Below are 26,613 nucleotides of genomic sequence, written 5' to 3' on the forward strand. Positions count from 1 at the left end.
TCTCAAAGGGCCATACCCAATATCTGTAACAATTATAAAAATTACCATATCCACTTATTTCATGACCTTGATTATATCACAAGGTCAAACAAAGCAAATACATGATACATCCTACTAAATCATAAAAATCCATGACCTCTTGAGACCAAGGTCAATTATGTTTGGTTTGGCTCTAATGAGTCTAGTGTCCTATTAACAGCTAAGGTCATTCGAGGGTTAGCCTCCATGTGTAATATATATGTTGTGTCCTATTAACAGCTAAGGTCATTCGAGGGTGAACCTCCATGTGTAATATATATGTTGTGTCCCATTAACAGCTAAGGTCATTCCAGGGTGAGCCTCCATGTGTAATATATATGTTGTGTCCTATTAACAGCTAAGGTCATTCCAGGGCGAGCCTCCATGTGTAATATATATGTTGTGTCCTATTAACAGCTAAGGTCATTCGAGGATGACCCTCCATGTGTAATATATATGTTGTGTCCTATTAACAGCTAAGGTCATTCCAGGGTGAGCCTCCATGTGTAATATATATGTGCTTGTAAGTAGGTGTGATGGAGGCAGGGTATATTGATGTGTATGCCGCCTTTGAGCAGAGCAGATCTGATGCCAACTTTAGAGTGCTACCTCACTGAAATACCAAAGGCACCCATGACAGTATTCTTCCCGTTCACATTATATTGACAACGGGTGAACCAGTTGTTGTCGCGATTCCCCTAAATGTTGAACGTCAAGCAGGGAATAACAACTCCATTTTTAAGGACTTTGGTATGTCCTGGCCCGAGGACAGAACCCACTGCCTTTATGTAACAAAAAAAACTCCCTCTTCTTTAGTTTACCCATGCCTGGTAATAAGCCCACTCATTCTGTTACAATTCAGTGGAAATGCAAACAACCCCTGCGAAATGATTATGAATAATTCATGAAACTTCATGAACAGTTCATGAAATATTCATGAATAATATTCATGAATGTTCTTGATTTGTTCATGAATATTTTCATGAAATTCATGAACTTAAAACTTCATGAATAATCTTGAGCAAAATATTTCATGAAAATTCATGAATATAAATTCATGAATATTCATGAATATTCATGAATGTAAAATCATGAACTTTCATGAATATAAAATCATGAATATTCATGAATATATGAATTCATGAACATTCATGAAAAATGGCAACAATTCATGAATGTTCATGAATGTTCATGAAGAAAACGTCCCATTTTAAGTTCATGAATTGAAAATGCTTGAAATATTCATGAACATTCATGAACATGTACAAATTACCACATTTCATGAACTTTCATGAAAGTTCATGAAAGTCTAATACCATATGAAAATAAACAATGGAATTCCACTTGGATACCAGAGGAAATACCACTGGATTCCACCAGCAATTTGACCTGGAATTTGTGGCCAAATTGCCCAGTGGATTCCAGTGGTATTTCCACTGAAATACCTAGCCAGTGGTCACTGAAATTCAAATTGGAATCACTTATATGAAGATAACAATAATAATGGACATTCAATAGATTCTGAATTTACAGTTATGACGGTATATATAATCATTCATGCTGTGTTTAAAGTTAGAAATAATGCAAGTAACGTCACAAATATCTTTTAAACATGAAAAAATGACAGTTGAATAACATATATATTTGCAAAAGTTTTTACTGCTACATATTTAGCATTGTTAAATATGAAATATGGATGCATGGTTCACATATGGTCTGTGTGGTTTCAAGAATATGATACAGCTGACATTATTAGGTTAGAGTTGTAGAATACAGGTTTCCCAAAACTCTTGAAATTTATCTGTATTGTATATGCAAATACATGCTGGTTTCCTCGTTGTAGAACTTGCACACTTTTTACCCGGTCTACTTATTGCGAGTCTATCCATTCTCCATGTAACAATTGATGGTGTTTGAAGTTCGAAATGTTCGTCTTCTATTTCGTCTAAATCACTGAGTTTGTTCAAAGCTTTTTAAACAAATTTGGAATTAGGATCGGAAATAATAATTCCTTCACCATTAAGTTTTTGTTTTGTCAGTAACAAACACTTTATTTCCAATTGCAAGCTCCACACTGTACGTTCCAATTATTACTGTTGTCATTTTTCTTGGTAGAACTTCTTTTGCCTAAACTTTTATCTAAAAGATATTCTCTTTTGTTTTGCAAAATTATTCCTAGTATTTGCCATACCTCTTTGTATGTCTGCTTAATTGAGGTGTCACTGATAATACATTTTTAAAAAACCGTTGTTATTTTCCAAGAATATTTGGTGCAAGGGGAGATCTTTTTTTTAAATATTGCCAGTACGTGTCTGCCGCATCTTGCATGAGATTGCTGAAAAACTGTTGTGGTGCTTTAGGTATTCCTCTTTTATCCTTTTTCAATAGCAAATCTTTCGCTGTATATCTTGGGACATTTTACACATCACTGTCATCCTGCAGGCTGGTGTTATCTTCTGAGCTTGTACACATATGCTTTAATTATCATTTGAAGATCTTGCACTAAAGCTTACATCTTCAGGTTCTGGCTGCTAATAATACTGCCTGTTTGTGTCGATGTCAGCAAAGCATGACGACTCTGTATCTGGCACACTTCAAAACGATCCATCAAGCAATCGAATGCATCTCTGATGTCCGCGTCAGTAAATTTTAGGAGTAATCCCATTTTCTGAATAAGAAAAAAGTTAATAATTTTTCATTTATCTTATAAAATACTGTAGAAATTAGTATATAGGCCTACCTGTATTTTCAAAGCCCCTGTACATCAACCTTATTTTTTGGGGGGGGGGGGGGCTTTGATATCACACAAGTGGGACAGTAATTTTTATTGAAATTATATATTATCTATCTGCAAATTTCATACAAGTTAAGAACTATCTCAAGAGGTGCATTCATACTGTAAACTTCAAATTCGGCAGGGTGGGATTGGGTGCACACGCACACACGTTTGGTAATTTGGACGCAGTAACCATTAGCACTCAGTAATATATTCAATTCTGTTTTCTAACGTATAATTTTCAGTATCGATATCATTGCTAAACCCGCACGGTAAATATGACCACGGAATTAGATTAGATTATATAAGTCCGTAATATGACGAATCAGATGAGTTGTTGCCAATGTAAACCGTTGTAACATCATGATCACAGACTGGTTTCACATAATTACACATAGTTTTAACATTTCATACAAGTATTTCATAAAATCCCAATCAGATTCTTACCTTCGGCTTCGATAACCTTCCTGCCGTCTTTCGAAAATTTCTCCATCTCCACTTTCTTCTGAAGCGTATTTGGCGCGGGATTAATTTCGTCCAATCAGAATAATTCCTCTATTCGCTCCGATCCTACCGGAAGTCAATTTATAAAAATATGGCATGGAATGACTTCGGTGCGAAAAAAGACCATGTAACTTTGTCTGTCGATAAACAGGCACACCAATCGATGAAAGGAAGATTAAAACACATATAAAAAGATACGGGCTTCATCTCAATGACGGCGATGCAAACAATGGATAGGAATTGGAGTTTGAACATTCGCCCGACAGCATGTCAACAACTCCAGTTTCCCCTGGATTTTCGCACACTAGGTAAGACTAAGGCCATCATACGTTGATTAAATTAACTTAAGGAGCAATGCCATGTTGTTTCCGTAGTTATTTCAATTAAAAGTTTTTGTAAAAAGTCCAGAGGTGTAGGCGTGTCGCTGTTTTGTGCCACTAAGTCACCGAATATTTCACAGGCGTTCGAAATTCTGACAGTAAATTGACAGACCTAACGTTAAATCTTATAAAGGAATATGGACGATTAAGTCAATTACTATCGATAGTAATACTGTTATCTTGAAATGATAAATATCTCAATTTACTGTCAGAATTTTAAATGCTTGTGATTATTTTCACCGCATGGCGACGGTAAAATCCTGGGTATAATCGAAGTCAAGTATCTCTTCGTTTTTGAGGATTATGTTGTATAATATTGTACCAATTGTGAACTAATACTTGTACTTTACATAACGAAAAAATAAAAAAAAAATCCTGTTCATGATCTATGATCTAAATAAAATGTTTAGATTATTATTTTTACTGCAACTGGCAGTTGGAATTATTCTGAGCAATGTTGACTGAAAATGTTTATGTCCAATGTTAATTACCAGTAAATATACTGTCAACTTACCAGCCATGCCAGTATTTACTGGTAAACATTGGACAACAATTTCTTTAGTAAATATTAATTGCGGCCCTGAGATAATTAGCTATCTTGTCAATTACCTCATATAGAACTCCCTGATCTCAAAGATCTCATCTCGCTTTCAGTTTATAAAAGTGTGAAGGTTCATGATCTTTCCTGTTCAGGTGTCCCGCTTTGTCGGTGACTAACTGATGTCATTAAACAAACTTCAAAATACACTAGTCTCAAATTTAGAAATGGCTTGACATCCTTGAACTACCCGACTATTTACTAAGGATGTTAAACATTGTAAACCAAGCTGGAAACAATTCTGAATTTGGTCTTCAATAAACAATAGTTCCATCCGCAATAAGCCCATGCCTGCAGGTAATAACACCCTCCCCCCAATATCATTATGAATTTCATTATTTTTTAATTCATTTCCCTATATATACATGTAGCGTGTAATATATATATGTCTGCAATTAGACCACCCAATATTTTACACTTGCTCCCTGGGCTTATTGAAGGATAAATATGGTAGATGATAATTAATTGGTAATTGGCGTGTTCAGTATATCATACAAATTATATATTTCAGATCAGATTCAGAGACAAGCTCTGATGATAAATTAAACCAAGATCTAGAGGATATGGCCAATTGGCATGAAGACCAGGGTTCAATATACTCAGAATCTGATCAGGAGATGACAGATCCTGAACAGGATGATTCAGAGGCCAACAGTGATTCCGAAGATGAGAACCAAAAGGAAATGAATTGTGACTGGTGTAGTTCTTATGACTTCACTGTATTCAACTCAGAATTAGCAGTCAACAAAATTCCTAATTCTGATACTATGACTAAACTTGAATGGCTGTGCTATCAGTTTCATAGGTTTGTGTCCCATCCATCAATGAGCAAAGCAGCGTTTACACAAAATCTTCAGGTGCAGAAAATAATACACAATGACAAAGACAATATACAAAACAATAATGAAAATAATGAACTGCCAGGATGACTTTTTACCAGCTGTGCCAATATCTCTGAATGTCCTTGCAAGTCTGGGACATATTGAGTCAGAATTTGAAAAATGCCATTACCATGCCCGTGTTAAAGGAGCATGCTGAAAAATCACTCTGCATTCATGTTTTTGAACTAGTTGACTGGAGACACTGTATTAGTTCATTGCAGTAGACTAGGAAAGAAGTTCATCTTAGTCCAAATAACACCAAATCTCACATTCATAAGTGTTAAACACTTGAACATAACTGACTTAACATAGTCATATTTTGTATAAACTCATGTACGTTAATAGCTAGCCTACAATTGTCTTTGTAAAGGGTAATATATCTATTAAAAAATTGTTAAACTGATGTATTGTTCCATTTTTTCTAGTTAATACCACTTCATGCAAAATGTATTTCAGATCTCATCACCTCTGCATGGATTGTCAGAGGAGTTATAGTTCCATTGGAATTAATATTCCAGTAGAAATATAATTCCAGTGATTTTTTTCCAGTGGAATTCTACTTGTATTTTTTTGCTTCACTGGAATTCCACAGGATTTTTGTTTTCTTCTCTGGAATTCCAGTGGTATTTCACTGAAATATTTCATTCCAGTGGAATCTCACTGAAATTCCAGTGTTATTTTCAATATGTATATATATATATATATACATAAGGAGGTGAGAAGCATGTGATTTGTAGTCTGTGACCTTAACAACTGACTGAGCCACCGCTGCTCCCAGTAATTACAGTGCTTCCCAAAGTCAATAAAATCAATACAGATGGAACTCCATAATATAATTTATGTATACTTCCTGCAAAATTGGCAATTATATTTATATATTATATATATTTACATTATTATATACATTCATGCAAAATGGACATGGAGTTGAAATAACCACAAGAAAAAAAATGGTTTCTGAGGATACTGAGTTTTCTCATCATTCATAATTTCATGAATAATAGTGAATTTTGTGTATTTGAAATATTCATCAAAGTTCATGATTTCTGCTCAGTCAATCTTTAAGAAATTTTGATGAATTTTAATGAATTTGCATTATTCATTTAAATTCATCAAAGTTCATGATTTCTCAAGGATATGCCTTTCATGAATTCTGATGAATTTTAATGAATTTTTGCTGTGCATAAAAGTCCATGAATAATTCAGAATCACAAACTTCATGCAGATTCATGCATTTTTATGAATTTATTAATTATTCATAAAAGTTCATGAAGAATGCATGAAAGCCGGTTGATGAATATTCATGAATAAGTATTCATGAATTTCAAACTGTCTGTATTCATGAATGTTCATGAATTGTTCATGACCATTCATGATTTCATGAATACCCTCTCGCAGGGGAAGTCCTTACATTCCACTGTCATGTTTTCCTAAACATATTTTTTCCCCTCTTTATTCATTGTATGTAATTAAGTTTAATGTGAAGTGATCTAACAGAAAATATCTGATGTCCTATGGCCTCTGTTGCCCAACATGTCAGAATTCATATTTACTTGGACTGCTTAAATCCATAAAAATATAAATGATCCTGATCATTCACAACTTGGCTTTTTTCAATCAAAATACCCAAACAACTACTGAAAATATCTTCACTGACCTAGTTTTATTGTTATATGAGAATAAAAAATATATTTTTTACATGTAATTAAAGTCCGACTAAAAAGTTAATACATGTATACATACCCTTTGATTCCATATTTAACTCATTCACTCCTGAAGACATTTGAACTCTTCCAATCCAACTGTTGGAATAGTTCATTATGAAATTTCAGGGGTTAATGAGTTAAAGTGGATAATTTTCACAGAATGAAGAAAGCAGTGTATCTCATAATATCTATTTTTCTGAATATCACATTTTCTTTTATCACGTTTCCCTTGATATAACATTTCACTTAATATCAAATTTCTCTTTATATCATGTTTTGCTTTGTATCATATTCCCCTCTGACAAAGTTTACATGATAATATCAGAAATGTCCTATGACAGTAAAAATATAGAAATTTGACAATGTGGCTACGATGAAATAATTGTAATTTTCTCACCGAAATACTCATGAGATATTTGAATTTTCATCACGACAAGAGAGAGATTTTATAAGGTGTTACATCAGTCCCAATAAAAGAGTGATCAAATCTGATATTTGTAGCATAAATTGACAACATGACAATATTTTGTCAGAGAGAATGAACTATATCAACCGCAAATATGATTAGACAAACTTCTACATTAAAAATTCTTAACCCTTTCCCCGTGTCTGTAATTTTAATGAACTCTACCATGATTTGATATGGATGAGTCCATTATGGTCTACAGTGTTGACAGGATTAAGGATACAAAACACAATTGTCACATATAATCTCTACAACCTTGGTTAAGGATCGAGTGAAATTTGACTCCGATGTCACCGTTAAGTCAGAGTAAACCAAGGTCAGACCTAATGCTGCCGCGGATCAACAACCAATCAAAAACGTCTGTGGCTGATGAAGCAGACACTGCTAGTTGTAACTCTGTATGACTAGAAAGAATGAAAGGACAGGTTGTAAAATGGTTGGTTAGCTTTAGAGGTCGTTATATCAAATTATCAAAATGAATTCTGGTCCAATTGTAAAATTTACATGTGTTTATATATATCTTCTGTTTTCTGTCTGTGAAGTTTTTATCCTTTTACGCGTATTTTAAGTGATAAATTGATATATTTAAGAAAAGAAAAAAAATATGGTTAAGTTATCAAGCCTTGAACAAAAGGGCATCCTCAGCTTCCAAGGCAAAGCTGAAAATTCAAAAATGAAATTTATTCAATGTTTCTACAAATTTCAGAAACATCATATTTCGAAAACTTCAAATTATCGTTACTCTTCCTAATGTGTAGTTTTGATAATGATTATTGATACTTAGTTAAAAAATTATCAATAATAAATTTAATCTAAGATTTTGCTAAGCTAACAAGGATTATAAGCTGGAACCCTTTCCGTAGCAGAACTTCTGAGATCGTGTTCGGTCATGTGTGAAGTAGTCTTGTCGTTCTTTCATCCACGCCAGATTCAACATGTCCGCACTGATGATGTGTAAAAGTGGGGATCGGAGCTCTGACAAGATTGCTTTGGTATTTGACATCCCTGCCTTGTGGCAGCTGACCTTCGGGCCGATTCTGTTGAAAGTATTGTCAACTTAAGTAAATTCTTGCAGAAATTCTTGTGCTTGACCCTTTCACCACTGTAGACCATAATGAACTCATCCAGATCAATGTATGGTAGAGTCTACTAAAGTTACCTAGGGGTGAAGGTTAACACAAAAATGATCTGTTTCATATTTCAGATCATAAGTTTGAATTCATACATGTTATTTAAGATGTAAATTTAAATATTTTCCGAAATGATTTTTTTTCTCTTAAATATAAAAAATGTCTTTATTAAAATTTTGGTACATATTATTTAGGTAATAACCTTAACGTAAGCATGGCCTCAGATATGCATCTTTCAGTGTCCCTGACCCCCCATAGAGGGACATCCATAGGTACTATAGGTAAAGACGACCATGTCGTGCGGGGAAATTACTGATGTTAATCAAAATTACTAGTTTCAACACGTTAGATGTGTCAACGCCAACAGAACCATGTGATACTGTAGTCATTGTATCAGACCCTTAGATGATCCTACCGTTAGCTGTTCAAAGCCTTATATTATAATTATTAGCTTCCCACTAGGTTGACACATTTTATTATGAACCAATGTTTTCAAAAATATGTAAATTTTTAAACACTTCTGAAACACACACAAAAAAATAGAATCCTAATTATCAAATATAAATGCTTCACAAATAAATCAGATCATTTGCATCAGCCAGTCTAGTTATAAACACATGATTTGCATAACATTTTCAACGAATGTAGATAAATATATTTGAGTAATCTATGCTCTGTTTGAACATTTCTGAACATTTGATGGTGAACAAATCATTTATGTCACGAGGCAGCGACGTTCTCACCACATAGAAATAGATGTGTGAAATAGACAACCAAAGGAAACATAGCCACATGGTGACGAAATTCCAAAACACAATCGTTCGGCTCAAAATCTGGGGAGACCTCTAAAAAGGCAGCAAATACGGAAGAATGGCGATCTTTTGTTCGTACTCCACACCATTCGGTAACACAGTGTGTATACTGGAGCAGTCGTACTATAAGTACCAAGAAAGTACCGTAATCACAAATCTCCTTGTATAATCTTATCAGGATCATGCTTGAAAAATTTCCAGCAGATTCTGTCCGATGTTCACTGAAGTGTGAATCTTGGACGTTCATTGAACCATGAATATTGAGATGTTTGCTGGATCCTGAGATGTGCGATGAACCGCGAGTGTTTGGAGTTATCTATTTGACAGTAATGACCATTCCATAAGTTTTCAGGGTGAAAGGTCAAATCCAATCAGGGGCAGATAATCCAATCAGAACTGATCAGTGGGATAATGTGATACTGCCACACAGTCTGATATGGCTGGAATTTATTGACCGGACATTCACACAGCGACCAATCAACACTGAAGGCCCAGCGAATTGGGCAATTCCCAAACGGCAATTTGACAGGCCATTCAATTATGACGTCAGACTGAAATGACATTTTTTATTGCCGCACTATCAAAATGTCACATGATGAACATGTGAGTGGTCAATTTTCTGCAGCACTAAACGATGACCGGTGATTTTCTCCACTGGTCAGCCTCTTAATTTCAACGCTTCAGTCAAATGAACAAATTGTTTCTGAAACCTGCTGGTACATTCCATACCGATACATACTGGTTTTATATAACAATATACAGAAGACCTTCAACACTAGATTTTATGAATCTTTTCTCCTATGGTTTAGCTGTAACATATTTTGTCGTCACAAAATCAAGGAGAAGGAACTTAAAAAACATCAATACTTTATTGCCTCTGAGTGAAATCCTGACACCATTGTTAACTTGTGACACCTTATGTCGGGGGAGAAGTAATACTTTATTGTCTCTCAGAGTGAAATCCTGACACCATTGTTAACTTGTGACGCCTTATGTCGGGGTAGAAGTAGTACTTTATTGTCTCTCAGAGTGAAATCCTCACACCATTGTTAACTTGTGACACCTTATGTCGGGGGAGAAGTAATACTTTATTGTCTCTCAGAGTGAAATCCTGACCCCATTGTTAACTTGTGACACCTTATGTCGGGGTAGAAGTAATACTTTATTGTCTCTCAGAGTGAATTCCTGACACCATTGTTAACTTGTGACACCTTATGTAGGGGTAGAAGTAGTACTTTATTGTCTCTCAGAGTGAAATCCTCACACCATTGTTAACTTGTGACACCTTATGTCGGGGTAGGAGTAATACTTTATTGTCTCTCAGAGTGAAATCCTGACCCCATTGTTAACTTGTGACACCTTATGTCGGGGTAGGAGTAATACTTTATTGTCTCTCAGAGTGAAATCCTGACCCCATTGTTAACTTGTGACACCTTATGTCGGGGTAGAAGCAGTACTTTATTGTCTCTCAGAGTGAAATCCTGACTCCATTGTTAACTTGTGGCTCCTTATGTCAGGGTAGAAGTAGTACTTTATTGTCTCTCAGAGTGAATTCCTGACACCATTGTTAACTTGTGACAACTTATGTCGGGGTAGAAGTAATACTTTATTGTCTCTCAGAGTGAATTCCTGACACCATTGTTAACTTGTGACAACTTATGTCGGGGTAGAAGTAATACTTTATTGTCTCTCAGAGTGAAATCCTGACACCATTTTTAACTTGTTACACCTTATGTCAGGGTAGAAGTAATACTTTATTGTCTCTCAGAGTGAAAGCCTGACACCATTGTTAACTTGTGACACCTTATGTAGGGGTAGAAGTAGTACTTTATTGTCTCTCAGAGTGAAATCCTCACACCATTGTTAACTTGTGACACCTTATGTCGGGGTAGAAGCAGTACTTTATTGTCTCTCAGAGTGAAATCCTGACACAATTGTTAACTTGTGACACCTTATGTCGGGGTAGGAGTAATACTTTATTGTCTCTCAGAGTGAAATCCTGACCCCATTGTTAACTTGTGACACCTTATGTCAGGGTAGAAGTAATACTTTATTGTCTCTCAGAGTGAAATCCTGACACCATTTTTAACTTGTGACACCTTATGTCAGGGTAGAAGTAATACTTTATTGTCTCTCAGAGTGAAATCCTGACACCATTGTTAACTTGTGACACCTTATGTCGGGGTAGAAGTAATACTTTATTGTCTCTCAGAGTGAAATCCTGACACCATTGACATTTTATGTAGGGGTAGAAGTATCACAGTATTACCCAGCCTCACAAGGTAGCCTACTGTATACCATTTTGGTTTGTTATTTTGTGTTTTACGTCCTGTTAACAGCTTAAGTCATTTAAGGACGTGCCAGGTTTTGGTGGTGGAGGAAAGCCGGAGAAAATTAGAAAATGTCTGTAAGACATGAATGCCCCCGTCACCATGTGAAATTAGTTTCAGTATTTGATGTTTGACAGGACGGGATGGAACGGACACAATGAGACGGGACGAGACGGACATGGTGCACACTTCATCTCCTATTAGAATGACAACTTGACCCTGTACAGTATTATTGTGTTAATAGGCTGCTGAGAATATCTCTGCTATCTAACGCTTTAAGTTGATAAATGACAAATGTGTCATCCATTCTTGTGTACCTTTTCTTTTTAATGTATCAGCAATTCTTGAGGACTTTGGATTTTACATGTTTTTAGCATTGGACTCTTCTGGGAAGGAGATAAAATTGTCACATTAAGGTCACATGTGTCAAAAAACCAAGTGCTTATATGACAGTGATCATAATAAATGTGAAAAGTGTGAGCCAACCAATCAGAAGACAGGATTCTCACATAGAGTTTAACATAAGGACACATCTCATTGGACAATTTAATAACGTTTTGGACTTTGACCTGTCGCAGTGCTGATAAAAGCTTTCCAAATACTGATTCTGTTTGATGAATGACGTAACAGTTAATATTCTATTTACTGAAAAACATAGCCGATTTAGATTAGATACATGTTCCTGGTAATATATTCATTGAAAAGCCGACTAATCCTTCCCTTTAAGTTGGTCAATTTCAATACGGAACACGTAACTATTAGAACGATATAATTATAATCCCAGAATTCAATTGACGGTTGTTCTTTGATGGAGCGATATAACACAGCTGATTGAGGGAGTTGGCCCGTTATTGATATATCCACAATACTCAAGTAATTCACACAAATTAACATCTCTCTCTCCAATTAGAATTTTGACATCATCTAAATTGCTGATACCTGTCAAAAACTGCATACTGAGCGTCTAATTCATCAACGCCTCGACTACATCTTATACATATGGTGGTGTGCGTAAGTCCCCGGAGTCTGTCCCCGTAATTAAGCCGCGGAACAGACCGCCGATGGATATTACTGGTATAGGATCTACAAGTTATAAAGTCACCATTGAAGACTTAACACTCCGTCACAGTCTGAAGGGCTGAAAACATTCTATCATTCACGATGGCTGGTAACTTCATCAAAATTCTGTCACACCAGCCAAAGTCATACCACCAGGAACAGCTTTAAAATGACATCACAAGTTTACAGCACTGGATAAAATTTAACGATGTTTTTCCCCCAATATCTCCTGTCTAGATAAACACAAAATGTGCATTTGACCACCTTTGGTTGAGTTCGTGATAAAAAGTAATAAAATTCAAACTCCTTCCCAATTCCATTTTTAAACTCATTAAATCTCATTTCAATGAAAGTGTATGCAATGGAAAATTCGCTCCTTTGAGATTCCATAATATGTATTTCAGGCAGGCAAAGTCTGAAACTATTATAAAGGGCACACAAGGTCTGAAAACTATTTTAATCAGTATTGGCAGACAAGGTCTGAATTGGACTATTACATAAGGGATACAGGCAAGGTCTGAATTGGACTATTACATAAGGGATACAGGCAAGGTCTGAATGGGACTTTTACATAAGGGATACAGGCAAGGTCTGAATTGGACTATTACATAAGGGATACAGGCAAGGTCTGAATGGGACTATTACATAAGGGATACAGGCAAGGTCTGAATGGGACTATTACATAAGGGATACAGGCAAGGTCTGAATGGGACTATTACATAAGGGATACAGGCAAGGTCTGAATTTCATTGAAAGAGTATACATTCAATTTTAAGAGAAGTTCCCATTTGGTAAACTATTCTAGGCTAAAACACCAAGACCCCAATATATAATATTTTAAAAAAATGTATTTATTTTACAACTAATATGAAATAAGTTTTATCAACTAATATTAATCACTCCTGTTGGTCCAGATGAAAGCATGCATGGGGTATTAATGTGAGAGGAAACCAGAGTACCTGCAGAAAACTCACATGGTTGTGTATAGTGACCAAATACCTTTTCATGTCCGATCAGGGAAACAAACCCTGGTTGTTTTGGTGAAAGATGAGTGCACTAAGCACTACACTAATTATGATAAAAAGGTATAACCTTAGTTAAGACACTGAAACCCTGATAGGGTACATAACCTCAGAGTTAAAACACAGAGGCCCCGATAAGGTACGTCATGACATCTGAGTTAAGACAACAAGGCCCTGACAAGGTACATAACCTCAGAATTAAGACACTGAGGCCCTGATAAGGTAGATAACATCATAGTTAAGACACTAAGGCCCCGATAAGGTACATGACCTCTGAGTTAATATATCGAGGCCCTGCTAAGGTACATGACATCTGAGTTAAAATACTGAGGCCCTGACAAGGTACATGACATCTGAGTTAAGACACTGAGGCCCAGATAAGGTACATATAACCTCAGAGTTAAAACACTGCATGAGGTCCTGATAAGGTACATGCCATCTGAGTTAAGACAACAAGGCCCTGACAAGGTGCATAACTTCAGAATTAAGACATTGAGGCCCTGCTAAGGTAGATAACATCATAGTTAAGACACTGAGGCCCTGATAAGGTAGATAACATCATAGTTAAGACACTAAGGCCCCGATAAGGTACATGACCTCTGAGTTAATATATCGAGGCCCTGCTAAGGTACATGACATCTGAGTTAAGACACTGAGGCCCTGTTAAGGTACATGACATCTGAGCTAAGACCTCTGAGTTAAGACATGAGGCACTGATAGTGTACAGTTGTCTATCAGTCACACACCTCAGTCCAGCAACTCTGAGATACAAGCTTAGTTAACACACAAAGAACAAGGCCCGGACTAAGTACACTGCCACCGTTCTATAGATCCACCGAGATGGAGGCAGTGGGCAAAGATAAAAACATTACAGACAAGGATTCACTAATGATAGATGTCGCTGATAGGAAAATGGAAACCAGGATCATATCAATATCTCCGATCATTAGTTCTGAAATAAAGTTATGAATATGAATGATGTTGTCTGATTACAAAATCCTAGCCCGAGGCTAACACTGGTCTAGTTACAGACAAAAGCATGCCTTATATGGAGGTGGAAGCACATATTGGGCTAAGGCAACAAAACTCTCCGCTTCTGAATCTAGAGAGCAGAAAGCAATGAACTAATATAGATAATAATAATATACAGCATTTGATATATCACCCTATCTAGCTAACATAAGCCACGCTAAAGCACTCTACAGTACATAGATATACAGTTAAATCAGGCGGTAGCTACTAGTCCTTTGCCACCTGGCTAATATCTCCCTATGTGTGTATGCCTGTGTGTGTGCTAGGGATGTATTGTGTTCTGTTTGTAGTGGGACCATGCTCCCAACAGCATCTTTTATAGTGCCACCTAACTTGAATGCTACAGCACAGATACCGCAACATCTTCCCCAGACCAATTTATACTCCACCTGGGTTGTTGGAGTGGTATGGGCAGGAGAAAAACACTTTCTCTGAATATCCGTGCGTATGACAACTTCGGGGATCGAACCCTGGCTGCCTGCGTGGAAGGCCGGAGTGTTAACCACTTGACCACTCCGCCCATAAACTAATCTCATAAAAGAGAAAAACAGAATCAACTTTCTAATTGTCCATGAAAAAACATAACTCAAAAGCCCTAGAAAAATCTATTTCAGAGATAATTAAAGAAGATCTTTAGTTCTGGCTGTACACAACCAACTTCTGGCTTTTCTGTGTAAAAGAAATACACCAAAATATTTATATTTGGTTAAAACAAAGTGCAGTAGGCGAATCACATCACAGGAAACAGAGATATTTTTACTTGGTTTTTGAAAAGGTCTCTTAACCTTAAATTTGTCAAAAACACTAACGTTTTGCCTAAAATCTCTGACAGAATTAACTCATCATTCACCCGACATTTCATAATGAACTATTCCAACCATTGAATTGGAAGAGTTCAAATGTGTCTCCAGGGGGAACGAGTTAACCTTAGGAGAGCAGACAGGAAACACAGAGATGTGTTTTGAATGGCCTCAGTATAGACATAGTTAAGCTTTAAGAAACAAGGTTTTCTGGGTACGGCTGACACGAAGAACACAGACCCCTCCGGCCACTTATATGTCCTCACCCTAATGAAGCTGAACTCAAAATACAGAATTCTCTCTATGTCTTTCACACGGTAGAAAACTACTTTTTCTATGTCTGTGATATTTCCCCCCTGAGTTTTCATGTAGCACTATTATTTTTGCCCCTCAGCATTAATGCAACATACTTGCGTTGACTGTTTTTTTAATTCTTTTCACTTTTTAAGAACAGCTCAAACATATCTATACTTGTTATCAATACTCAAACAACATTGTCATCTAAATATTAGAAAACATTACTTTACTCAAAACATACTTGATATCTGGAAACGTCTCCCACAAGATGTTAGTTCATCTCGTAATGAGTTGAAGTACGATCACACAGCGTCTTATATATAGGCTTATTTTATGTTTACCACATCGTATTTCAAATGATGTGCCCCTGCGAGAGGGTATTCATGAAATCATGAATGGTCATGAACAATTCATGAACATTCATGAATACAGACAGTTTGAAATTCATGAATACTTATTCATGAATATTCATCAACCGGCTTTCATGCATTCTTCATGAACTTTTATGAATAATTAATAAATTCATAAAAATGCATGAATCTGCATGAAGTTTGTGATTCTGAATTATTCATGGACTTTTATGCACAGCAAAAATTCATTAAAATTCATCAGAATTCATGAAAGGCATATCCTTGAGAAATCATGAACTTTGATGAATTTAAATGAATAATGCAAATTCATTAAAATTCATCAAAATTTCTTAAAGATTGACTGAGCAGAAATCATGAACTTTGATGAATATTTCAAATACACAAAATTCACTATTATTCATGAAATTATGAATGATGAGAAAACTCAGTATCCTCAGAAACCATTTTTTTTCTTGTGGTTATTTCAACTCCATGTCCATTTTGCATGAATGTATATAATAATGTAAATATATATAATATATAAATATAATTGCCAATTTTGCAGGAAGTATACATAAATTATATTATGGAGTTCCATCTGTATTGATTTTATTGACTTTGGGAAGCACTGTAATTACTGGGAGCAGCGGTGGCTCAGTCAGTTGTTAAGGTCACAGACTACAAATCACATGCTTCTCACCTCCTTATATATATATATATATATATACCCATTGAAAATAACACTGGAATTTCAGTGAGATTCCACTGGAATGAAATATTTCAGTGGAATACCACTGGAATTCCAGAGAAGAAAACAAAAATCCTGTGGAATTCCAGTGAAGCAAAAAAATACAAGTAGAATTCCACTGGAAAAAAATCACTGGAATTATATTTCTACTGGAATATTAATTCCAATGGAACTATAACTCCTCTGACAATCCATGCAGAGGTGATGAGATCTGAAATACATTTTGCATGAAGTGGTATTAACTAGAAAAAATGGAACAATACATCAGTTTAACAATTTTTTAATAGATATATTACCCTTTACAAAGACAATTGTAGGCTAGCTATTAACGTACATGAGTTTATACAAAATATGACTATGTTAAGTCAGTTATGTTCAAGTGTTTAACACTTATGAATGTGAGATTTGGTGTTATTTGGACTAAGATGAACTTCTTTCCTAGTCTACTGCAATGAACTAATACAGTGTCTCCAGTCAACTAGTTCAAAAACATGAATGCAGAGTGATTTTTCAGCATGCTCCTTTAACACGGGCATGGTAATGGCATTTTTCAAATTCTGACTCAATATGTCCCAGACTTGCAAGGACATTCAGAGATATTGGCACAGCTGGTAAAAAGTCATCCTGGCAGTTCATTATTTTCATTATTGTTTTGTATATTGTCTTTGTCATTGTGTATTATTTTCTGCACCTGAAGATTTTGTGTAAACGCTGCTTTGCTCATTGATGGATGGGACACAAACCTATGAAACTGATAGCACAGCCATTCAAGTTTAGTCATAGTATCAGAATTAGGAATTTTGTTGACTGCTAATTCTGAGTTGAATACAGTGAAGTCATAAGAACTACACCAGTCACAATTCATTTCCTTTTGGTTCTCATCTTCGGAATCACTGTTGGCCTCTGAATCATCCTGTTCAGGATCTGTCATCTCCTGATCAGATTCTGAGTATATTGAACCCTGGTCTTCATGCCAATTGGCCATATCCTCTAGATCTTGGTTTAATTTATCATCAGAGCTTGTCTCTGAATCTGATCTGAAATATATAATTTGTATGATATACTGAACACGCCAATTACCAATTAATTATCATCTACCATATTTATCCTTCAATAAGCCCAGGGAGCAAGTGTAAAATATTGGGTGGTCTAATTGCAGACATATATATATTACACGCTACATGTATATATAGGGAAATGAATTAAAAAATAATGAAATTCATAATGATATTGGGGGGAGGGTGTTATTACCTGCAGGCATGGGCTTATTGCGGATGGAACTATTGTTTATTGAAGACCAAATTCAGAATTGTTTCCAGCTTGGTTTACAATGTTTAACATCCTTAGTAAATAGTCGGGTAGTTCAAGGATGTCAAGCCATTTCTAAATTTGAGACTAGTGTATTTTGAAGTTTGTTTAATGACATCAGTTAGTCACCGACAAAGCGGGACACCTGAACAGGAAAGATCATGAACCTTCACACTTTTATAAACTGAAAGCGAGATGAGATCTTTGAGATCAGGGAGTTCTATATGAGGTAATTGACAAGATAGCTAATTATCTCAGGGCCGCAATTAATATTTACTAAAGAAATTGTTGTCCAATGTTTACCAGTAAATACTGGCATGGCTGGTAAGTTGACAGTATATTTACTGGTAATTAACATTGGACATAAACATTTTCAGTCAACATTGCTCAGAATAATTCCAACTGCCAGTTGCAGTAAAAATAATAATCTAAACATTTTATTTAGATCATAGATCATGAACAGGGATTTTTTTTTAATATTTTCGTTATGTAAAGTACAAGTATTAGTTCACAATTGGTACAATATTATACAACATAATCCTCAAAAACGAAGAGATACTTGACTTCGATTATACCCAGGATTTTACCGTCGCCATGCGGTGAAAATAATCACAAGCATTTAAAATTCTGACAGTAAATTGAGATATTTATCATTTCAAGATAACAGTATTACTATCGATAGTAATTGACTTAATCGTCCATATTCCTTTATAAGATTTAACGTTAGGTCTGTCAATTTACTGTCAGAATTTCGAACGCCTGTGAAATATTCGGTGACTTAGTGGCACAAAACAGCGACACGCCTACACCTCTGGACTTTTTACAAAAACTTTTAATTGAAATAACTACGGAAACAACATGGCATTGCTCCTTAAGTTAATTTAATCAACGTATGATGGCCTTAGTCTTACCTAGTGTGCGAAAATCCAGGGGAAACTGGAGTTGTTGACATGCTGTCGGGCGAATGTTCAAACTCCAATTCCTATCCATTGTTTGCATCGCCGTCATTGAGATGAAGCCCGTATCTTTTTATATGTGTTTTAATCTTCCTTTCATCGATTGGTGTGCCTGTTTATCGACAGACAAAGTTACATGGTCTTTTTTCGCACCGAAGTCATTCCATGCCATATTTTTATAAATTGACTTCCGGTAGGATCGGAGCGAATAGAGGAATTATTCTGATTGGACGAAATTAATCCCGCGCCAAATACGCTTCAGAAGAAAGTGGAGATGGAGAAATTTTCGAAAGACGGCAGGAAGGTTATCGAAGCCGAAGGTAAGAATCTGATTGGGATTTTATGAAATACTTGTATGAAATGTTAAAACTATGTGTAATTATGTGAAACCAGTCTGTGATCATGATGTTACAACGGTTTACATTGGCAACAACTCATCTGATTCGTCATATTACGGACTTATATAATCTAATCTAATTCCGTGGTCATATTTACCGTGCGGGTTTAGCAATGATATCGATACTGAAAATTATACGTTAGAAAACAGAATTGAATATATTACTGAGTGCTAATGGTTACTGCGTCCAAATTACCAAACGTGTGTGCGTGTGCACCCAATCCCACCCTGCCGAATTTGAAGTTTACAGTATGAATGCACCTCTTGAGATAGTTCTTAACTTGTATGAAATTTGCAGATAGATAATATATAATTTCAATAAAAATTACTGTCCCACTTGTGTGATATCAAAGCCCCCCCCCCAAAAAAAATAAGGTTGATGTACAGGGGCTTGAAAATACAGGTAGGCCTATATACTAATTTCTACAGTATTTTATAAGATAAATGAAAAATTATTAACTTTTTTCTTATTCAGAAAATGGGATTACTCCTAAAATTTACTGACGCGGACATCAGAGATGCATTCGATTGCTTGATGGATCGTTTTGAAGTGTGCCAGATACAGAGTCGTCATGCTTTGCTGACATCGACACAAACAGGCAGTATTATTAGCAGCCAGAACCTGAAGATGTAAGCTTTAGTGCAAGATCTTCAAATGATAATTAAAGCATATGTGTACAAGCTAAGAAGATAACACCAGCCTGCAGGATGACAGTGATGTGTAAAATGTCCCAAGATATACAGCGAAAGATTTGCTATTGAAAAAGGATAAAAGAGGAATACCTAAAGCACCACAACAGTTTTTCAGCAATCTCATGCAAGATGCGGCAGACACGTACTGGCAATATTTTAAAAAAAGATCTCCCCTTGCACCAAATATTCTTGGAAAATAACAACGGTTTTTTAAAAATGTATTATCAGTGACACCTCAATTAAGCAGACATACAAAGAGGTATGGCAAATACTAGGAATAATTTTGCAAAACAAAAGAGAATATCTTTTAGATAAAAGTTTAGGCAAAAGAAGTTCTACCAAGAAAAATGACAACAGTAATAATTGGAACGTACAGTGTGGAGCTTGCAATTGGAAATAAAGTGTTTGTTACTGACAAAACAAAAACTTAATGGTGAAGGAATTATTATTTCCGATCCTAATTCCAAATTTGTTTAAAAAGCTTTGAACAAACTCAGTGATTTAGACGAAATAGAAGACGAACATTTCGAACTTCAAACACCATCAATTGTTACATGGAGAATGGATAGACTCGCAATAAGTAGACCGGGTAAAAAGTGTGCAAGTTCTACAACGAGGAAACCAGCATGTATTTGCATATACAATACAGATAAATTTCAAGAGTTTTGGGAAACCTGTATTCTACAACTCTAACCTAATAATGTCAGCTGTATCATATTCTTGAAACCACACAGACCATATGTGAACCATGCATCCATATTTCATATTTAACAATGCTAAATATGTAGCAGTAAAAACTTTTGCAAATATATATGTTATTCAACTGTCATTTTTTCATGTTTAAAAGATATTTGTGACGTTACTTGCATTATTTCTAACTTTAAACACAGCATGAATGATTATATATACCGTCATAACTGTAAATTCAGAATCTATTGAATGTCCATTATTATTGTTATCTTCATATAAGTGATTCCAATTTGAATTTCAGTGACCACTGGCTAGGTATTTCAGTGGAAATACCACTGGAATCCACTGGGCAATTTGGCCACAAATTCCAGGTCAAATTGCTGGTGGAATCCAGTGGTATTTCCTCTGGTATCCAAGTGGAATTCCATTGTTTATTTTCATATGGTATTAGACTTTCATGAACTTTCATGAAAGTTCATGAAATGTGGTAATTTGTACATGTTCATGAATGTTCATGAATATTTCAAGCATTTTCAATTCATGAACTTAAAATGGGACGTTTTCTTCATGAACATTCATGAACATTCATGAATTGTTGCCATTTTTCATGAATGTTCATGAATTCATATATTCATGAATATTCATGATTTTATATTCATGAAAGTTCAAGATTTTACATTCATGAATATTCATGAATTTATATTCATGAATTTTCATGAATTTATATTCATGAATTTTCATGAAATATTTTGCTCAAGATTATTCATGAAGTTTTAAGTTCATGAATTTCATGAAAATATTCATGAACAAATCAAGAACATTCATGAATATTATTCATGAATATTTCATGAACTGTTCATGAAGTTTCATGAATTATTCATAATCATTTCGCAGGGGTGGATACAGAGGCAGCAATTGATGCCTGCATTCACTCATATCCTAACCAATCCTATTAAACTTAGAAATATTAATTAAGGTCAGCAGGATAACTGATCATCCCAATGTCAAATTGTGTTATTTGTTTTGACTATATGGGATTTTCCGAACAGAATGAAGCTTTAAATTATGTCACTGCAGATTGAGTTTTTGTTACTCTGTTTAAAACTAGGATATGTTGATTTCAAATAAAATTCATCTTGATTTAAATATTGAATGTCTGTCAAATGCTCCAAAGCAGCTATGCAATTTTGTTTTAAACAATACAGATTTTGAGTGAAATTGATCTGATCTGAAATCTGGAATATTACAGCAATATCTTCTAAATTATATCCTTATTCTAAGTTATTTAATCAGATTTGTATTTTTAATTATCTTTTTTTATTAACAGTATTTATTCTGCAATAAGCCCAGGGGTACAACACATCAATGACTCAAAGTAGAGGGTTGTCTTATTTCAGAACAATGAAATAACATTTGATGTTATTTCTGGTGAACTGCAATAGATATGGGTGGGCTTATTACCAGGCATGGGCTTATTACCAGGCATGGACTTATTACCAGGCATGGGCTTATTACCAGGCATGGACTTATTACCAGGCGTGGGCTTATTACCAGGCATGGGCTTATTAACAGGCATGGCTTATTACCAGGCATGGGCTTATTACCAGGCATGGGCTTATTACCAGGCATGGACTTATTACCAGGTATGGACTTATTACCAGACATGGATTTATTACCAGGCATGGACTTATTACCAGGCATGGGCTTATTACCAGGTGTGGGCTTATTACCAGGCATGGGCTTATTAACAGGCATGGCTTATTACCAGACATGGGCTTATAACCAGGCATGGACTTATTACCAGGCATGGACTTACTACCAGGCATGGCCTTATTGCTGGATAAATATTGGGTTATTAGATTAATATCATGTCATGCCTTTGTAACACTTATAATTATCAAATTCCTTCAGTTAATGGAGGGCCGCGATGGCCGAGTGGTTGAGGCGTCTGACCATCAATAATCACTAGCCCTCCACCACTGGGTCACAGGTTCGAGGCCTGCGAGGGGCGGTCACCAGCTACTTTTTCTCCGGGAACTCTGACTTCCTTCATACCAAAACCTGGCACATCTTTAAATGACCGAGCTCTTAATAGGGAGTAAAACACAATCAAACCAAACTTATATGGCTGGATTGTGATAGGGCCCAATCGCTGGGACAATATCAAATTTTAGCCATCTTTGGTCAGAAAAAAACTGATACAGTATCTAATATCTATAATCATGCAGATTCATTTTGCCATAATTAACTTGTTTGTAATTCTGAATCAACAAACTCCTGAAATGTATAGGCACTTATGAATTTTGACTTAGAGGTACTTTGTGGTGAAGATTTATGTAAATGACACAAATTAATTGATGAAAGTAAATTATTGACTGGATTCATTCAACTCTAGGGAAATACTAAGGGGTTGACTGCGGAGTCGGATTTGAGGCGGGAACTGAGTTAATAGCGTTCCGCAGTTATTTGACAGTGCACTGCAAGGACCCCCATAGTCTCCCCGGTCTTATTACCGTCGATCTTTCCTCTTCCATGTAACATTATTGGTCATAAAGCACCTTCAATTTTCAATTTACAATCTATATTTGTAATCTTAAAAAAGTATCTTCTTTATGACATGTCTCGTCCTTAAACTCAATTTAGTCAAAGTGCTGTAGGTAACAGCGGCCTGGGTGTCCACTGTAGATGACAGCAACCTCCTGCTATTTTCTGATACATGTATTTTAATAAAAAGAAAAAAATCTGAAAAAAACTTGCCTAATTATTTGGCGCTAAACTTAGTATGCCGTAACACAAGGCTTTCAAACATATTGAATTTGTGTCAACAAAATGGCTTTTAGGCTTTTACAAACAATGAGTGCAAGGCTTTCAGATTCTTCAAACAATGTTAGATTTTCCCATTTGCATAAAATAACATTAACCGCTGTTGTAAGACAGTTTGATGCATGTGTCTCTGGACTGATCAATCTAGGTCAGCCACTGTACTGCAAAACTTCAGATCACTAGAGATATTTGAGGATTCCGGTCCCAGGCAAAATACCAGAGAGTTCCACTGTAGTTTTTTGTATATTTATTTACCTCCCTATAATTTTGTTTTGGAATAAAACGGTAGCGCAACTAAGCTAGGGTACTACCTTTGACCAGAAAGTCCAGCTTTCGGATCCTGGGCCCGTATTCATTAATTTCTGTTCTCATTGCTCAAAGTCAGAATTTTGTGCTCAAGCCTAAGTTCTCATTCTAGTGATAAACAAATGAAAATTCACATTTTGTAAAAGATTTGCAAGAATATTTGAGATTCTTAGGGCTGACTATCTTTTTCGATGTTTAAACTTGACTCTTTGGACGTGTGACATGATTTTAAGCCAGCTAGCTGCAAGAAATTGTGTTTGAGCACAGAAACCATGCTTGAGCACAGAAACCATGCTTGAGCACGAGAATGGTTTCATGAATATCGGCCCTGGTCTAGCCTTCAGAATTTTTTCGCACAAAACATTGTTGTTGTTTATGTTTGTATATTTCATCTTTTAATTTTTTTTTTTGTAAAAGTCCTGCAAGTTGTATGGTTTTCTTTTCAGAAATGATTTGTCAAAGCTTAGTAGTAATACTGGAAAATACAGCTTCTCATGCCTACTTTTAGTAGTGGTACGGGGATTCTTTAACATTGTCTGCACAAGTCAAATTTGGAGAATTTAAGATGAAGTACAGGCACAATGACTTCAAGCAATGTGTAAGTCTGGGCCATATATCCTACCTAACGCGGGTCTGGGGAGGTCCCCTGGAAACGTACGTTTGCCTGAACATCTCAGGAATGATTTTGTTCTGAAGGCTGTTTACTTGTCGCTTAAACATGAAATAAATAAGATTTTTCTATAACTAAAATCATTTCATACATGCTGAAAATAGAAAATGTCTGTAAGACATAAATGCCTTCGCTCATGGACGGGACGGGACGTGATAGACATGGGCAACACTATATGCCCCCTCCCCCCCATTTTATGGCGGGGCATAAAAAACACACTGTACATATCTTCACGCAATGTAGTCCCCCCCAACAATCACTGGCATAATCGTCAAAACTTAAGAAGAAGTACAAGAAAATTAATGTTTAATGGTTGGGTTCAAATTCTTTCTCAAAAAGATTTTTTAGAAGGTAATATAATATAAGGAGCAATTTGATGATGAGAATGGTACATAGCTAATTGGGAATTCAGAAATTATTTCTCTACATTTCAAAGACAAACAGAAACGTATATTTTTTTTAATCACTGGGTACTTACTTGTGATATGGCGGACAGGGATATTTTATATGATCAGATTTAAACAAATGTGAACCTTTTCAATGCAATAAAACCCAATTCAATATAATGTAACATCATGTGAACTCTTTAACTCATTCACCCCTGAGGACACATTTGAACTCTTCCAATTCAAAGGTTGGAATAGTTCATTGTGAAATTTCAGGGGTGAGTGAGTTAAATGTAAGGTGAACAAACCAAATTTGTTTCAAGAGGAAATGAGAACCAGTCGAACTCGTACACAATATGAAGCAGACAACAATGGCATAAATCAGAAAACTACTCAAAGACGACAGCGCTCAACTGTCCCGCGAGAACCATCCAGAGCTAAAATGTGTATTTCTACATCACAACAGAAATCCGTCCTGCGATTATATTGCAACCCCATGAATATGCTTTTTGTGGCTTCTATTGTTTTCGAGCTTCATGTTACAATTCCAACCTTGAATTCATGCAAATGTTCAAACAAACATAGCCACATGCTGATGTATTGTCGATTCGAAAACTGTGAAAAAACTCAGAAATAATTCAAAGGAAATTGTTTAGAAAATGAGTAAATCTTTAAATTCAAACTTTAAGTACCTTCCCTATGTTACAGATAATATCCATAGCTATTGTTTATGGTAGAGGTTAAGTTTCCACGTAATGAAAGCTGATGTGCAGTTAACAGTTTAGTTGATGACAACTTTAGAATACTGAATTTCTGATTTGGTGATACACATTGATTTATCAACCCTCAGAAAACGATATTCACCAATTTCACACAGGATATGACAGCATTACTCCAGCTGGAGCATCTTGTGCAATCAGACCAAAAAATTTCAGACTCTACTTATGAGGTTGATACACTAATGTATCACCCCCTGACTAACTCATTCACTCCTGAAGACACATTTGAACTAGTATTAACCGATAGTTGTCGAATTTTCACCTGGTCAGAAAAAAACAATTTGAAACAACGAGAACTTAATCAGAAAGTCATAAAACGATAGCTCAATGTTTGTCTATCTATAGTCAAGTCTGTCTAAATTGTAAAATGTCCGCCAAAATCAATATCCACAATGTGCAATAAGTACAACACCCCTATCTACACCATTGTTACTATGATAATCTATACAGCACTAATAGTGAGCCAGAGATATACAAAGTATTTGTCCAAACCAGCTTTATAGACAGACGGGCGGACCCTGTTCCTATATTCCCCGCCAACTTCATTGAGCGGGAAACATCTATAGTGCAGGTAGCGGTGACAACATTCCAGGATTAGATCCAAAACGGAAATCAGGTAAAAAGTAGGGTGCACTTTGTCTACATATTTCGTTTTTATTTCATCTTCTTTTCGTCTTCTTTGCTCCATCAAATCCG

The 26,613-nt window shown here is 35.7% G+C and overlaps 3 protein-coding genes and 2 long non-coding RNA genes across 7 annotated transcripts in view; 2 read left to right on the plus strand and 3 right to left on the minus strand.

Moving 5' to 3' along the window:
• Positions 1-26,613, minus strand: part of LOC110464826 — a 500,325-nt gene that overhangs the window by 155,330 nt on the left and 318,382 nt on the right. The window lies entirely within an intron of this gene.
• On the minus strand, positions 1,658-3,348 carry LOC110464831. Its single transcript, XR_002464548.1, has 2 exons — positions 3,242-3,348; positions 1,658-2,686 (listed from the first exon to the last, which is right to left on the minus strand). It is a non-coding gene; the product is annotated as an uncharacterized LOC110464831 (long non-coding RNA).
• Positions 3,375-5,560, plus strand: LOC110464828. The gene is made up of 2 exons (XM_021520275.1): positions 3,375-3,606; positions 4,788-5,560. Exons 1-2 carry the CDS (start codon positions 3,566-3,568, stop codon positions 5,203-5,205), a joined length of 459 nt encoding a protein of 152 aa, XP_021375950.1. The 5' UTR covers positions 3,375-3,565; the 3' UTR covers positions 5,206-5,560.
• On the minus strand, positions 17,174-19,362 carry LOC110464829. The gene is made up of 2 exons (XM_021520276.1): positions 19,129-19,362; positions 17,174-17,946 (listed from the first exon to the last, which is right to left on the minus strand). The coding sequence occupies exons 1-2, from the start codon at positions 19,167-19,169 to the stop codon at positions 17,529-17,531; spliced, it is 459 nt and encodes a 152-aa protein (XP_021375951.1). The 5' UTR covers positions 19,170-19,362; the 3' UTR covers positions 17,174-17,528.
• Positions 19,388-21,074, plus strand: LOC110464830. Its single transcript, XR_002464546.1, has 2 exons — positions 19,388-19,493; positions 20,046-21,074. It is a non-coding gene; the product is annotated as an uncharacterized LOC110464830 (long non-coding RNA).

The sequence above is a fragment of the Mizuhopecten yessoensis genome, unplaced genomic scaffold, assembly GCF_002113885.1.
Source record: "Mizuhopecten yessoensis strain PY_sf001 unplaced genomic scaffold, ASM211388v2 scaffold11037, whole genome shotgun sequence".
Taxonomy (NCBI): Eukaryota; Metazoa; Mollusca; class Bivalvia; order Pectinida; family Pectinidae; genus Mizuhopecten; species Mizuhopecten yessoensis.